This window comes from Rana temporaria, chromosome 11, assembly GCF_905171775.1.
Source record: "Rana temporaria chromosome 11, aRanTem1.1, whole genome shotgun sequence".
NCBI classification, from domain to species: domain Eukaryota; kingdom Metazoa; phylum Chordata; class Amphibia; order Anura; family Ranidae; genus Rana; species Rana temporaria.
Window position 1 is genome coordinate 41,016,318 of NC_053499.1, and position 16,897 is coordinate 41,033,214.

Here is a 16,897-nt window from a genome sequence, read left to right on the forward strand (position 1 = left end):
AACATACCTGCTTAAGGCAGTTTTATGTAAGCACCTGTTTTTCTGATCACCTTTCTATATCTATGGGAAACTTTACATGAGAAACATGAGTGATGATTAAATAAAACAATCAATCTGCTACTATAGGGTCTGGCATACTAGGCCATTCCACATTTCCATTATATGTAAGCCTACTTTGACATTCTAGTTTTCTTATAAGCTGGTAAATAGTCTATTGATACTTACCAGCATTGACAACATGCTGAAGGGTAGGGAATCTCTTGTAAGCTGCAGTACTAATGGAACGCAGTATCAGAACACCCGAGAGGCTGGCGTAACGCATAAGTGTCCGTCGCAGCATCCTCCCTCGCTCATCTGTCCCATGTACATTACTGGACACCAAACACATGATACGGTCTAACCATGGCACACTCTCATACTGGGCCCACCATCGGGAAACCACCAGGGTGACATAAAAACCTAATAGGAAGAAAGCAAATGGAAATTGCTGTTTTCCTAATCCAAAGGATACAGATAAAGAACTGTAAAAACAATGCAGGCGAAATGTGTTTGGAGGATGTTCAGTAGAGAGGCAGGATCCCTGAGTCCACCACTAACTGCAACGTTCACAGTGAGAAATTTGGTCAGGAAAAATGAACATTAATGCCAATGTTATTTATAGGACAAAGCTATTAATGGGCTAATATTTAACCACTTGACCACTGGAAAGGTTTTACCCCGTTTCATGACTGAGGCATTTTTTGCTATTCAGCACTGTGCTAATTTAACTGGCAATTGCGCAGTCATGCAACACTGTACGCAAATGAAATGTAATAATTTATTTGCACAACCAATAGTAGCGATCACACACACACAGCATTCACAAGTTTTTGGCACTCTGTGCCCAGGGGGTGCACTAGTGCGCATGTGCTTAGTGACGTAGCAGTACATCGCTGAGCCTGCAGCTGCCACACAGTTAACTACTGTGTGTGGGTCAGCAAGGGGTTAAAAAAAGTGACAACGGGAATGATGTTATAAGGTTTAAAATCACTTAACCTGTTCCTGCCCTCTCCTTTCACTGGGTCTTTACGCTGGGGTTAGGACAGACTTCCTAATCATGTGATCACTGTGATTGGCTGTCCCCCATCCAACTGGCTCCCGATTAAAATCATAGACCTGGACATGTTTTTGACAGCTCAGTCAATGTAATGGGAGCGTGCAGTGAGTGCGCTTTCAGCAGAGAAACCTAAGATGCCATGGACAAATATTTGTGGCATATGAGCCCTGCTGTTGCACATGCACATGCAGTACATGGTCAAAAATAGGGTAAGTTGGCCATACACTGAGCAAATTTCAGCTAGATCAATATTAGACATGTGCAAAAGGGAAACATTTGTTTTGTTTCATTTTAATTTGTTATTTAATTAATTTCGTTAAGTTAGATTCGTTACATGTGTTAAATTCGTTTTCGGAATTCGTTCGTTTTCGACCGAATTTCGAAAAATCCGGTCGGATTTGAAAATATTTCGACTGGATTCGATAATATTTCAATCGGATTCTAAAACAAATTCTATTCAAATCGAATTAGAAAACAATTCGATTCGAAAACAAATTCGAATGAAAATTGAAAGCAAATTTTAATCAAAATCTAAAAAATATAAATCAATTTCTAAAAAAGAATACAATCAAATAGAATATAAAAATAATAAAACAATAGAATGAAAATCAAAGAATAGTAAAGAACAGAATGGAATTTAATAGAATGTAATCAAAGACAATATAATATGACCTGGCTTCTTCTATCTATCTTTTATCTATCTTCCATTTTCTGAAATTCGAAATTCATATAGAATTAACTCAAATTCGAAAAGAAAAATATTGGAAGAGTAGAATAATATATATATATATATATATATATATATATATATATATATATATATATATAAATATATTTTTTTCTGCTCTATTCTAATATTTTTCTATTCGAATTTGAGTTCATTCTATATGAATTTCGAATTTCAGAAGATGGTTATATATATAAATGTAATTATATATATATATATATATATATATATATATATATATATATATATATATATATATATATATATATATAATTACATTTATATATATATAACCATCTTCTGAAATTCGAAATTCATATAGAATGAACTCAAAATCGAATAGAAAAATATTAGAATAGAGCAGAAAAAAATATATTTATATATATATATATATATATTTTATTATTCTACTCTTCTAATATTTTTCTATTCGAATTTGAGTTCATTCTATATGAATTTCGAATTTCAGAAAATGGAAGATAGATAGAAGAAGCCAGGTCATATTCTATTGTATTTGATTACATTCTATTAAATTCCATTCTGTTCTTTACTATTCTTTGATTTTCATTCTATTGTTTTATTATTTTATGTTCTATTTTATTGTATTCTTTTTTAGAAATCGATTTATATTTTTTAGATTTTGATTCAAATTTGCTTTCAATTTTCATTCGAATTTGTTTTCGAATCGAATTGTTTTCGAGTCGAATAGAATTTGTTTTCGAATTCGATCGAATTTCGTCCACGGGTTTTCGTTTCGAAAACGTTCGCTCGGATTCGGTTAAATTGGTTATATTACAATTCGGGAATTCGTATGCATCCGAATATCCGAATAATGAAAAATTTGTCCGTATTTCGATTCGGAATGAAACAAAATGCACATGCCTAATCGAGATGAACCAGACAAAATTTGCTTTGTGGGTAGCTCTGTTGATACTCTCCTGCCCAATATTCATAGACTGAAAAATCTAAGAAGCGGACTGCGCCTTGTTGAAATGTCTCGTACGCCCTATCGTCTCTACACCGGTAGGTGTGTGCTCACTATCAGCCCTCCCAAAGCTCTTCAAGCAACATATAGCTGAGCTTTATAGCTCCAGGGATGTCTTCTCAGACACCTTTTTCTCTAAAATCTCTACCTCGCTTATCAAATTCTTGGAGCCAAAACTTTAATCCTCCTATCTTGGTGGACGAAGTCCTTGCAGCTATTAAAACTCTGTAGCTATGCGAAAGACCTTGACCAGGTGGCTTTACAACCTACTACTATAAATGCTTCCCAAACATTATTGCCCCTTAGCAATGCAACGCTTTTAACAGTCTCCCTAAACAAGGGTCTTTTTGCCTTAGATCTCTCCTGAACTTAATTTTGATAATTCCCAAACACAATACTGACGACACCCAATATCCATATTAAATGTTGACATCAAGCTTTTAGCTAACATACTAGACACTAGACTTAACCAAGGCCTTGGAGTCCACCACAATCAAGTCAGATGTATGCCCACCAGGCCAGTGATAACATTCCAAAACTTGCTATCCTGGTTGAGGCCTCCAAGCACCAACAGACTCCCTTATGCTCTTATCTCTTGACATTAAAAAAGTATTTGATACGGTCTTCTGGCCCTTTTTGTTCTTTGGGCCACATTTTCTAAAGTGGGTACTCAGTCCATAGGATTTCCCAAAGGCCTATGTAAAATTTGCTGACTTAAAATCCCCTACCTTTCCCTTCTCACAAAGCACAGGGCAGGGATGCCTGCTGTCCCCCACTCCTATTTGCCTGAGTTCAAGAAGCCCTTGCACAAGATATCCAAGAATCCCTAGATATTTCAAGTCTACATATCGCAGCTCACAATTATTAACCTGTTTGCAGACAACGTCATTCTGACTGTAACAAACTCGAATATCTCATTACCTAATTTACTTGTCCTCTTAACACAATTCAGGAAGATCTCTGGCTTGCAGATCAAAGCCCTGAATATATCCCTGCCTCTTCCCTTGCTCCAGAATCTTCAACAAACCTTCCAATACCAAGGGGAACCATACAAAAAACTACCATAAAAAAAAGAATAAAGAAAAGAGGGTGCACCAACCTTGTGCATTATCCTTTGATACGTTTATTAAAAGAATGAATAAAAATGACCCACAAGCATGCGAAAGAAAACCACAATGGGCCAGATTCAGGTAGGGAGCGCGTAACTCTGTGCGGGCGTAGCGTATCCTATTTACGCTACGCCTCCGCAACTTTGACAGGCAAGTGCATTATTCACAAAGCACTTGCTCCGTAAGTTGCGGCGGCGTAGCGTAAATTGGCCGGCGTAAGCCCGCCTAATTCAAATCTGTAAGATGTGGGCGTGTTTTATGCAAAATCATCGTGACCCCACGTAAATGACGCTTTTTACGAACGGCGCATGCGCCGTCCGTGAAAGCATCCCAGTGCGCATGCTCCAAATTAACCCGCAAAAAGCCAATGCTTTCGACGTGAACGTAAATTACGCCCAGCCCTATTCGCGAACGACTTACGCAAACAATGTAATCGACGCTGGCCCGACGTCCATACTTAACATTGGCTGCGCCTCATATAGCAGGGGTAACTTTACGCTGTAAATGGCGTATCTGTACTGCGACGGCCGGGCGTACGCTCGTGAATAGGCGTATCTAGCTGATTTACATATTCTAGGCGTAAATCAGCAGACACGCCCCTAGCGACCAGCGTAAATATGCAGTTAAGATACGGCGGCGTAGGAGACTTACGCTGGTCGTATCTTAGACAAATTCTGGCATATCTGATTCTTTGAATCAGGCGCCAAGATACAACGCCTCACACTCAGAGATACGACGGCGTATCTGGGGATACGCCGTCGTATCTCCTACCTGAATCTGGCCCAATGTAAACATCTTAAATGGTGCCAATCGGTCTGATAGCATCAGTCTCCAGGTGATGAAGGAGAGAACATGAGGACCACTGCTGGCTGACACGTTTCGAAGGGATACCTTCTTCCTTAGAGCCAGAGAAACTACCATACCTGGGGGTCTTTCTGACCCAAGATTACTTTTCTCTATATGAGTCTAACTACCCGCCCATCTTCCAAAAGCTACACACCTTACTAGACACCTTGGTCATTCATCTTCTCTTCTGGTTAGGCTGCATTGCCGCAATAAAAATTTGATCTTCTCTTGTGCTGGAACACCTGTCACTGGAGCACCTGAGTGATTGCACTGACTATCGCTACAGAGGGGATAGACAAAGGATTCTTCCTGGAGGTCTCCACAGGATACCATTCACGATCATTTGTATCTCTGCAGACCCTTAGGCCGCGTACACACGGTCGGACAAAACCGATGAGAATGGACCGAGGTTCAGTTTCATCGGTCCAAACCGACCGTGTGTATAGCCCATCGGTCTATTGTCCTTTGGTCCAAAATTTTAAAACATGCTTTAAAATCGAACCGATGGACCGCTGCCCGATCGGTCCAAACCAATGGTTAGTACAGAAAGCATCGGTTAAAAACCTGCGCATGCTCAGAATCAAGTCGACGCATGCTTGGAAGCATTGAACTTCGTTTTATTCAGCACGTTGTGTGTTTGACGTCACCGCGTTCTGACCCGATCGGTTTTTGGAACGATGGTGTATACGCATATCAGACCATCAGGCCACTTCAGCGGTGAACCAATGGAAATGGCCCGTCGGGCCATTCTCATCGGTTTGGAAGGACCGTGTGTACGCGGCCTTAGAAGGGCGGTCACAGGCTAGCTGGTAAGCCTCCCCTTACATTCACTGGTGGTGGGTCTTCACATATTTTCGAATAACATTGGAGTAACACAGGATTACATCTTTCTCGTGGGAATATTTCCCATATGAACTTCATTCACCTTTATTGGACACTATTTTTGTTATAATTATTTTAGAATCATTTTGGCAACATGTGACTTTTTTCAGCGCTACACATTTTTTATCCACAATAAAAATGAGATACCTCTTTATGGTATTACCAATTTCAATTCTGAACCAAGTGCTGCACCAGATTCAAACATGCGTGATGTGCTTCATTTGGGGCAACAGGAAACCTTGTACTTTTGAACAGGTTATGTATTATGCCGCATACACACGATCGGTCAAACCGATGAGAACGGTCTGATGTTTTCATAGGTTAACCGATGAAGCTGACTGATGGTCAGCCGCGCCTACACACCATCGGTTAAAAAAACAATCGTGTCAGAACGTGGTGATGTAAAACACAACGACGTGCTGAAAAAAAACGAAGTTCAATGCTTCCAAGCATGCGTCGACTTGATTCGGAGCATGCCTGGATTTATAACCGATGGACGTGCCTACAAACGATCGGTTTTGTTCTATCGGTTAGGTATACATCGGGTTACATTTAAAACAAGATTGCTTTTTTTTAACCTATGGATAAATAACCGATGGGGCCCACACACGATCTGTTTGGTCCGATGAAAACGGTCCATCAGACCGTTCTCATCGGTTTGACCGATCGTGTGTACGCGGCATTAGACCAGATCACAAGGAGGTTTAGGAATCCCTTGCTTTTCAAGATACTATCATGCAGCCCAGTTTCCTCATTTAACCAAATAATATACCAGCCAGGCCTTTGTGAGAAGATATAGAGGCCTACGATTTTGCCCCTTTGTCTATCCATAACCTTTTATGGCTTCTCCCTCAAGAGAGGAAGAATATATCGAACCCATCACGCAACACTCACTATGACTTTGGGACAGTCAGAAATATACTGGCAGATTTCTATTCCCTCACCTTCCGCTTCTATCAGTCATCCATAATCCCTCTTTCACCCCTAGCTTTGAGTGCCCCAGAACGTTTTGCCATTGGATTGTCTCAAATGTGACCCGTTTTAATATTCTATTGACCGTTTCCATGGCTTCCCTAAACATGGAACTTTTTTCATAAATTGGTGGCCCTGTCCGATAGCATAAAGCTTTTGGCAGCAAATGCACCAAATCCTTTGCGCAAAGGATATTAACTACTTAACCCCCGGACCATATTGCTGCCCAAAGACCAGAGTACTTTTTGCGATTCGGGACTGCGTCGCTTTAACAGACAATTGCGCGGTCGTGCCATGTGGCTCCCAAACAAAATTGGCGTCCTTTTTTTCCCACAAATAGAGCTTTCTTTTGGTGGTATTTGATCACCTCTGCGTTTTTTATTTTTTGCGCTATAAACAAAAATAGAGCGACAATTTTGAAAAAAAATAATATTTTTTACTTTTTGCTGTAATAAATATCCCCCAAAAATATATAAAAAAACATTTTTTTTCCTCAGTTTAGGCCGATACGTATTCTTCTACATATTTTTTTGTAAAAAAAAATTGCAATAAGCGTTTATTGATTGGTTTGCGCAAAAGTTATAGCGTTTACAAAATAGGGGGTATTTTTATGTCATTTTTATTAATATATTTTTTTTACTAGTAATGGCGGCGATCAGCGATTTTTTTTCGGTATTGCGACATTATGGCGGACACTTCGGACACTTTTGACACATTTTTGGGACCATTGGCATTTTTATAGCGATCAGTGCTATACAAATGCATTGGATTACTATAAAAATGCCACTGGCAGTGAGGGGGTTAACACTAGGGGGCGGGGAAGGGGTTAAGTATGCCTGGGTGTGTTCTTACTGTGGGGGGGGGGGGGGTGGCCTCACTAGGGGAAACACTGATCTTCTGTTCATACATTGTATGAACAGAAGATCAGCGTTTCCCCCGCTGACAGGACCGGGAGCTGTGTGTTTACACACACACAGCTCCCGGTCCCCGCTCTGTACCGAGCGATCGCGTGTGCCCGGAGGCCCACGCACGGGAGTCGGGGGCGAGCGGGGGGCACGCGCACGCCCCTAGTGGCGGTTGAGAGAGAGGACGTTATACTACGTGCTCTCGCCCAGCCGAGCCGACCTGCCGACGTAGAACGGCGGTGCGCGGTCGGCTAGTGGTTAAGCATTAGAATTAAAGCGGAGCTCTGCCGTAAAAAAAAATATTAAAAGCCAGCAGCTACAAATGCTGCAGCTGCTGACTTTTAATATTAGGACACTTACCTGTCCTGGAGTCCAATCGCTCGTCACTCTGCTGCCCCCACCGCCATCCTTGGTGAGGGAACCAGGAAGTGAAGCATTGCGGCTTCACTGCCCGGTTCCCTACGTCGCATGCGCGAGTCGCGCTGCGCCGTGCTCACTGGTCCCCGCTGTGTTCTGGGAGCCGTGTGTTTCCCAGAACACAACGGGGGGACGGGTAATGACACACTAACCGCAGGTCCCCGCAGAGTGGACTCCCGGAAGTGAGTGCAAATACCTGTCTTAGATAGGTATCTGCACCCCCCTGAAAGGTGGCAAATGTGCCACCGGAGGGGGGGGGGGGGTTCCGATGAGCGGAAGTTCCACTTTAGAGTGGAGCTCCGCTTTAAGTGTAAATCTCTCCAAAGTGAAGGGAAACCTTTTCTTACACAACTATCAATGGAACAGGGATACGGGTTCTGCGAGTCCAATCGCTCGTCACTCTGCTGCCCCCACCGCCATCCTCGGTGAGGGAACCAGGAAGAGAAGAATTGCGGCTTCACTGCCCGGAAGGGAAACCTTTTCTTACACAACTGTCAATGGAATAGATGTCTTCAAAGAGTTCCCCTTAATTCTAACTGTAAAATGTTGGCTTACCCAACGTTTTCTGCCTGACAATGGTCGCCAGGACTAATAGGGAGGACCAACCCACAGTAGGGATACATGCAAAAAAAAAAAAAAAACAGCCTATGTATTTCACACTTTACCCAAAATAAAAAAAAATGCCATTGGAATAAATGGCAAACTAGCGGGATTCATAAAAGTGATAACAACAACATGCTAGAAAACTTCAACTATTATTATAGGATAGTCTCTTTATCATAGATGAGGTAGTGATCCTTTATACGCAAGCTTATAGTTGTTAGCACATTTATCTCTGCAATGATGGACAAAGCTTTCATCACTCCTCGCTATTGATGATATGTTGTACACCTAATGTGACCTATAATCCTTATGCAAGCGGACACAATCACTGTGAGTACATAGCACAAATATCCAGAAGCTGTAAATATTCTTTCATGCAGAACAGTATCATTAAACATTGTTAAGACTATAATCTGATTTTAAACCTGTTTAAACCTCTCATTCATGTGTAGGCAGCAGTGTTTACCAAGAACCATAGTTTGCTTACGCAATCCGGTAATGACAATTACACATGTGATAAGTATAATGTATGCTACAATGGTGTTATTTAGAGATCAGAAATAGCGTGAAAACAAAAGAACAGGAAAGATCTGATTATAGCATGAACCGATGTAGCAATAGCTGAAGTCCTAATGAATGTAATATGCAAATATTACTATACAGAGTTTTATAAAACAAGCTGAAAAAGCCATATTAGACTGCCATACAAGTCCATAAGACCAACCGTAGGCATGAAGTAATCTTCCCACAGTCTGAATGATTAGAACAAGATCGAAAGCAATCATATAACACTAGGCATTCCATAGCTGATGAATTCAATGCTATTTTACCGGATCCTAAAAAAAGATCTGTGACAGACATAGGGCTAGGTGTCTGTAGTAACACTGTAATGCCGCGTACACGCGATAATTTTTCAGCATGAAAAAAAACATTGTTTTTAAAAAACATAATTTAAAAAGATCGTGTGTAGGCTGCACATCGTTTTTCAGGTTCTGAAAAACGACAACATTTTTTTTTCGAACATGCTGCATTTTTTAACGTCGTTTTAGACGATGTCGTTTTTCAGGTTTTTAAAAAATTATCGTGTGTGGGCTAAAACAACGTTTTAAACCCGCGCATGCTCAGAAGCAAGTTATGAGACGGGAGCGCTCGTTCTGGTAAAACTACTGTTCATAATGGAGTAAGCACATTCATCACGCTGTAACAGACAAAAAAGCGTGAAACGTTTTTTACTAACAAGGAATCAGCTAAAGCAGCCCAAAGGCGAATATAACTTCCCCTTTAGAGTGCCGTCGTACATGTTGTACATCACCGCGCTTTGTTCATCATTTTTTTTAAACGATGGTGTGTGGGCAACGTCGTTTTTAATGATGAAGTTGGGAAAACGTCGTTTTTTAGACATGCTGAAAAACGACGTTTTCTTTCATGCTGAAAAATTATCGTGTGTACGCGGCATAAGGGTATCCCACATTCTGCCATTGTCTTATATTGGGCCCTTCTACCTGTTATTTATAGTAATTGAAAAGGTTATGCCGCGTACACACGATAATTTTTCAGCATGAAAATATAAGTTCAATGCTTCCGAGCATGCGACGACTTGATTCTGAGCATGCGTCGTTTTTTTCGACGTCGGAGTTGGACACAGACGATAGGAATTTCCTATTGTTTTTTTTCCCATCGGAAAAAAATAAAACATGTTCTATTTCTTAACACCGATGGAAAAAATTCTGATGGGGCCCACACATGATCGGAATTTCGGATGAAAAAAGTCCATCTGACTTTTTTCATCTGAAATTCCGATCGTGTGTAAGCGGCATTAGATCTACTAACCAGAGGCGGCTGGTGCTCCAGCCGGGGGACGGGACGGATGCAGAGCACTTTGGGTGGCCATCTCCTGAGTCCTGGATGCAGGGATAGGGGGGCGGTGCCCCTGCACCCTGCATTACGGGCCGCCACTGCTACTAACAACTATGTAGTGCAAGGACATGCCAGATTGGATGCAAATTGATTGAATAGATTTGGTAGGTCCTCGTGTTATTTAGTTTTGGCAAATCTAAAGTTGATTGTAGCAAGATTGTATAGTCAGATTGTATTGTACATGGTGACCTACAGTCCCCATTCACATCTAGGCGTTTTGTCGCCTGTAGTGCGACACCGCTGCCGCCAGAGGGATGAAAAGACATTGCCCTCTATGGAGATGGTTCACATCTCCACGCCGAACGCCTGCCGCCTGAAAAAAGGTCCCGGACCTTTTTTTCAGGCGGCTTTCGGCGTTCGGGAACCATCTCCATAGAGGGGCACATCTAGGGGCACATCTAGGCGGACAATCGCGGCGTTTTGTCGCCGCAAATCGCGGTACAAAACGCCACTATTTGCCGCCGCAATTCGCGGGACAAAACGCTGCGAATTTGTCTGCCTAGATGTGAATGGAGCCTAAAGGGACACTAAAGGTTCAGGTTTTATAAAAAAATAATAACAAACCTATCATACTTACCTCCACTGTGCAGTTAGTTTTGCACAGAGTGGCCCTGATCATCCTCTTCAGGGGTCCCGCGGCGGCTTTCGCGACTCCTTCCCGCATAAAGCTAACCCCCTTTAGGCAGCGCTCTCCCAAGGGCGTTACCTTGTGGGTGCGCTCCTGTGTCATACAGTCGGCGGATGTAGCCGCTGAGTGTATGATTCGGCCCTACTCCCGGCGCGCCGCGTCATTGGTTTAATTGACAGCAGCGGGACCCAATGGCTGCGCTGCTATCAATCATCCCAATGAAGAGCTGACAAGAGCTGGGGAAAAGCAAACACGGGATCGCGCCCACAGAGATTCGAGGCTCAGGGGCTGGGGGGCCGGAGAATGCAAAGTGTTTTTTCACCTTAAAGCATAGAAGCTTTGCAACCCTTTTAACTCCCCTTTAGGTAGACTCTTTATGATGTGCTTGTGTAACATGTGAGAATGTATCATGGTTATTATTATAATACAAATAGGGGATGTGAAGAATAATTGATGAGTTACCTAGGACAAACGACACTGGAATTAGCTCTGCATAGTTGTTACAGTAAAGTGCCAACTGCTCAAAGTGAATCCTCTGTTGCACATTGAGAAGAAGCCTGCAAAACAAGTTAAAGAGGTCAGTGCCATGCCTTGATGACCAGTGGAGGTGACTCATTAATGACAACAGTAACATAAATTGCAGTAGCAATGACAGTGTCACTGGTTCTTGTAAAAAAAAAAAATTGTTACTTATCCCCATTTATAAAACCATTGTATTGTAAGGTAAATGACTTAAAGGGGTTGTAAAGGTTCGTTTTTTATTTTCTAAATAGGTTCCTTTAAGCTAGTGCATTGTTGGTTCACTTACCTTTTCCTTCGATTTCCCTTCTAAATTTTTTTTTCTTTGTCTGGATTTCTAACTTCCTGTTTCTCCTCAGTAAACTTGACACCATCATCCGAGCAGTGTTTAGTCAGCCAGAACAGCTTACTGAGGAGGAACAGGAAGTGAGAAATTCAGACAAAGAAAACAAAGAAAAAAAACATTTCGAAGGGAAATCTAAGGAAAAGGTAAGTGAACCAACAATGCACTAGCTTAACCACTTAAGACCCGGACCTTTAGACAGCTAAAGAACCCGGCCAGTTTTTGCGATTCGGCACTGCGTCGCTTTAACTGACAATTGCGCGGTCGTGTGACGTGGCTCCCAAACAAAATTGGCGTCCTTTTTTTCCCACAAATAGAGCTTTCTTTTGGTGGTATTTGATCACCTCTGCGGTTTTAATTTTTTGCGCTATAAACAAAAATAGAGCGACAATTTTGAAAAAAAATCAATATTTTTAACTTTTTTCTATAATAAATATCCCCCAAAAATATATAAAACATTATTTTTTTTCCTCAGTTTAGGCCGATACATATTCTTCTACCTATTTTTGGTAAAAAAAAATTGCAATAAGCGTTTATCGATTGGTTTGTGCAAAATTTATAGCGTTTACAAAAAAGGGGATAGTTTTATTGCATTTTTATTATTTATTTTTTTACTACTAATGGCGGTGATCAGCGATTTTTTTCGTGACTGCGACATTATGGCGGACACTTCGGACAATTTGGACACATTTTTGGGACCAATGTAATTTTCACAGCAAAAAATGCATTTAAAATGCATTGTTTACTGTGAAAATGACAGTTGCAGTTTGGGAGTTAACCACAAGGGGGCGCTGAAGGGGTTATGTGTGACCTCATTTGTGTTTCTAACTGTAGGGGGGTGTGGCTGTAGGTGTGACGTCATCGATTGTGGTTCCCTATAAAAGGGAACACACGATCGATGACAGTGCTACAGTGAAGAACGGGGAAGCTGTGTTTACACACAGCTCTCCCCGTTCTTCAGCTCCGGGGACCGATCGCGGGACTCCAACGGTGATCGGGTCCACGAGTCCCGCGGCCACGGTCACGGAGCTTCGGACGTATATCGGCGTGAATGGGTCCTTAAGTGGTTAAAGGAACCTATTTAGAAAAAAAAAACGAACCTTTACAACCCCTTTAAGGGCCATACAAACGTGCCGAATATTAGGCGGCATCGTCCGGTTTAGTAGAAACCAGCCGACATTCGGCCCATGTGTATGGCAGCTGGCCCAACAGAAGGTGTATGACCGAAAAAGATCTGCCGATCGGCATCCGATCAGTGCTCTCAGCCAGACAGCTTCTGACAGAGGGACCCCTCCCAAAATCTCAGAGGGAGAGATCGCTGCTCTAACATTGGATTGTAAGTATAGCGGTTCTTCCTCAGCGCTTCAGTTTTTTCAAGTTCAGCCTGCTGGGCATTAGGCAGAACAGATAATGCGATTTTCTTTCCTGCAACCATGGGTTGCAAAATCGACTTGGGTACAATCAGCCTGACCATTAATGGTTCAAATCTCCCCTGCGACCATCTGTGACCGGCTTTAGCAGGAATGAACTGCCTCAAGTGCACCGCCTGCTACCAAAATATGGCAAATATTATTCATTATCAATATTTCACAATTTCCTGACAAAAGAAATGTAATTAACATTTTTATGAAAATGTGCGGATCGGCAGCGCACCAACACAGAGAGTAAAGTACAAAGGCCTGGATTCACATACATTGGCGCATATTTAAGCCGGCGTAGCGTATCCAATATACGCTACGCCGACGTATCGCAGAGAGGCAAGCACCGAATTCACAAAGCACTTGCCTCCCAAACTGCGCTGGGTTCCCTTGGCGTAAGCCGGCTTAGGTGGAAGTGGGCGTGAGCCATGCTAATGAGGCATGACCCCATGCCCGAGTGCCATAAGAGTACTTAAAACGAACGGCGCATGCGCCGTCCCGTGGACGTATTCCAGTGCGCATGCTCAGAATCACGTCGGAATAACTGCCTACGGCGTAAACGTAACCTACACCCAGCCCTATTCACGTACTACGTAAATGACGTAAAATACGCCGGCTTGTGTTCTCTTTGCATGGATGCTGCTGAGTTACACCTCCTTTATGGGGCATAACTTTGCGCCGGACGTATGACTTTACGCGCACTGCGTCGGACGGACGTATGTTCGTGAATCGGCGTATCTCCCTCATTCGCATATGTCAATAGAAAATCAATGGGAGCGCCAAATACGTCCAGCGTAAATATGCGCCCACGATACGCCGGCGTAGACAAGTTACGTCGGTCGGATGAAGCCTATTTTCAGGCGTATCTAGTTTTGTGGGCACGGCGCACAGATACGCCGGCGCATATTTGCACTTACGCAGCGTATCTCGAGATATGTTGGCGTAAGTGCTTTGTGAATCCGGGCCAAAGTCTTTATTGAAGCATAAATATTAAAAGCACTGGATGAGTACAGGCAGGGGAAATGCAGGTAGGTTGACGCATTTCACGCTATGGAAGTGCTTTGTCAAAACCACAGAAATTTACAATTTTAGTTGTGAACATAATAACAAAATACAGAAATACATTTTAAGAAAAAAATCTATATTACATTTAGATAGGCTACAATACATAAGGAGTCAGATACCTGTAGGTGACACTGATAGTGAAGTATAAGCCGATGAAGATGAAGAACTCTCTGTATAATAATTTGTAGATGCTGCCTCTCCAGCGAAGGAGCAACCGAGAGAAAGTGCCAAGCTTAGCATCTGCCACACGATTGCTGTATGTGACCGTCATGTTTACAGATTATCCTGTTAATCGGGTGGTGCGATTGTGATAGTATGTAAGACAAAGAGATAACATGAACATTTTTCTCAATATTTATACCAAGAAATCTTTCTGAAACAAATTACAAAAGTTACAAAAAGTACTACTGCATGTATGAGGATAGAAGGAGATATGGGCCGACTACTGAAAAAATCGGGTTATCATTGGGAAGCCGGATCCAACAAGGGGGTAGATTCAGGAAAGAATTAAGCCGGCGTATCCATAGATACGCCGCGTAATTCCAAAGCTGCGCCGGCGTATCTACTTTCTGTATTCAGAAAGCTAGATACGCCGACATTAGCCTAAGATACGACTGTCATAAGTCTCTTACGCCGTCGTATCTTAGGGTGCATTCTCACGCTGGCCGCTAGGTGGCGCTTCCGTAGTTGTCAGCGTAGAGTATGCGAATTACATACTTACGCCGTGCGCCGGCGGTAGTTTTTTACGTTGTTTGCATAAGGCCTCGTACACACCAGTTTCAGCAGACATGTTTGGTCGTCTGTACGGCCGACCGGACAAATGTCCGGCGGATCGGACAGGTTTCCAGCGGACAAATGTTTCTTAGCATGCTAAGAAACATGTCCGCTGGAACCATGTCCGTCGGACATGTTCGGTCGTCTGTACAGACTCACCGGACATGTTCGATCGGCCGCCATCCCTCGCATGCGTCAAAGTGATTCGACGCATGCGTGGAAGCATTGACCTTCCAGGGTCGCGCACGTCACCGCATCATCGTCGTGGCGACAGCGCGGCCACGTCACCGCGCTGTCTGTCGGCGCGGATTTCTGTCTGATGGTGTGTACAACCATCAGACAGAAATCTCCGGGTGGACATGTCCGCTGAAAACGGTCCGGCGGACCGATTTCAGCGAACAGTCCGTCCGTGTGGACGAGGCCTAAGTCGTTTTCGTCGTAACGTTGCTCCTGCTATTAGGAGGCGCAGCCAATGTTAAGTATGGACGTCGTTCCCGCGTCGCGATTTGAAAATTTTACGTTTGCGTAAGTCGTCCGTGAATGGCGCTGGACGCCATTTACGTTCACGTCTAAACCAATGACGTCCTTGCGACGTGATTTACCGCAATGCACGTCGGGAAATTTTAGGGATCCCTACCCACGCCCCCTACCGGATCATTTGAATTACGTGCGCTTACGCCGGCCCCTTTTACGCTATGCCGCCGCAACTTACGGAGCAAGTGCTTCGTGAATACAGCCCTTAATTTACGGCGGCGTAGCGTAAAGACGATACGCTGCGCCGCCGTATCAGTGCGCGCCCCTACCTGAATCTACCCCACGGTCATTTTCTTTTTAAAAGTTTACCAATACAATATGAGAGCATGGTATTAGGAAAAATCACCAAACACACCCGCTTAAAAGAGTTTAACCCATAACACCATGAAAATTTCTTTATAAATCTGGCTATGTCTTACTAAAAATAAAGAGGTAAAAAGGAAAGGAATCTCTCTTTTTTTACAAAAATATTAGATTCCCAATCAAATGAAAATAAAAACTATCATATGATCAAATAGGAGAAAGAACTAGAGTAAGAATTTTCCTGGGACCAATGAATGCTATAAAGATATCCAGTAAAGTCTCCTCATGTATTGAGTATTGGGACAACAAACAAAAAATACTAAATAGGTGGCATTTGACCCCCTACAAACTATCAAAAATATTCTCTTCCGCATCTCCTATTTGTTGGGGATGTAATGAACAAATTGCTAACCTTTACCACACTCTATGGAGCTGTAAAAACCTGCATAGTTTCTAGAAGTCTGTATCCTACTTCATAGCTACCTTTACGGGAAACCCAGGGCTCAAGTCCTGCGGGAACGCGTGGGAACGGAGTTCCTGCACTTTTTTCACAGCAGGAACTCAGTACCCTTTGCAGGACTAGAGTAGCCGAGCCGCCCGAGCCAACCCTTCACTAAGCGGCGATGCCCAGCTCGAGTCACTGTAAGGCCCCGTACACATGTCCGAGGAACTCGACGGGCAAAACACATCGTTTTGCTCGTCGAGTTCCTTGTGAAGCCGCCGAGGATCTCGGCGAGCCGAAATTTCCCATTGAACAACGAGGAAATAGAGAACATGTTCTCTATTTCCTCGCCGAGATCCTCGTTGGCTTCCTCGGCCAAAAGTGTACACACGGCCGGGTTTCTCGGCAGAAT

At 42.9% G+C, this 16,897-nt stretch overlaps 1 protein-coding gene across 1 annotated transcript in view; it reads right to left on the reverse strand.

The window, feature by feature from the left end:
- BEST1 (bestrophin 1) overlaps positions 1-14,712 on the reverse strand; it is a 30,767-nt gene extending 16,055 nt beyond the window's left edge. Inside the window, exons 1-3 of the mRNA XM_040328413.1 lie at positions 14,552-14,712; positions 11,550-11,644; positions 226-459 (exon numbers count right to left, since the gene is read on the reverse strand). Of these exons, the coding sequence (XP_040184347.1) occupies positions 226-459; positions 11,550-11,644; positions 14,552-14,703 (481 nt within the window). The 5' untranslated portion in view covers positions 14,704-14,712. The remainder of the gene's footprint in view (positions 1-225; positions 460-11,549; positions 11,645-14,551) is intronic.
- Positions 14,713-16,897: the final 2,185 nt, after the last annotated feature.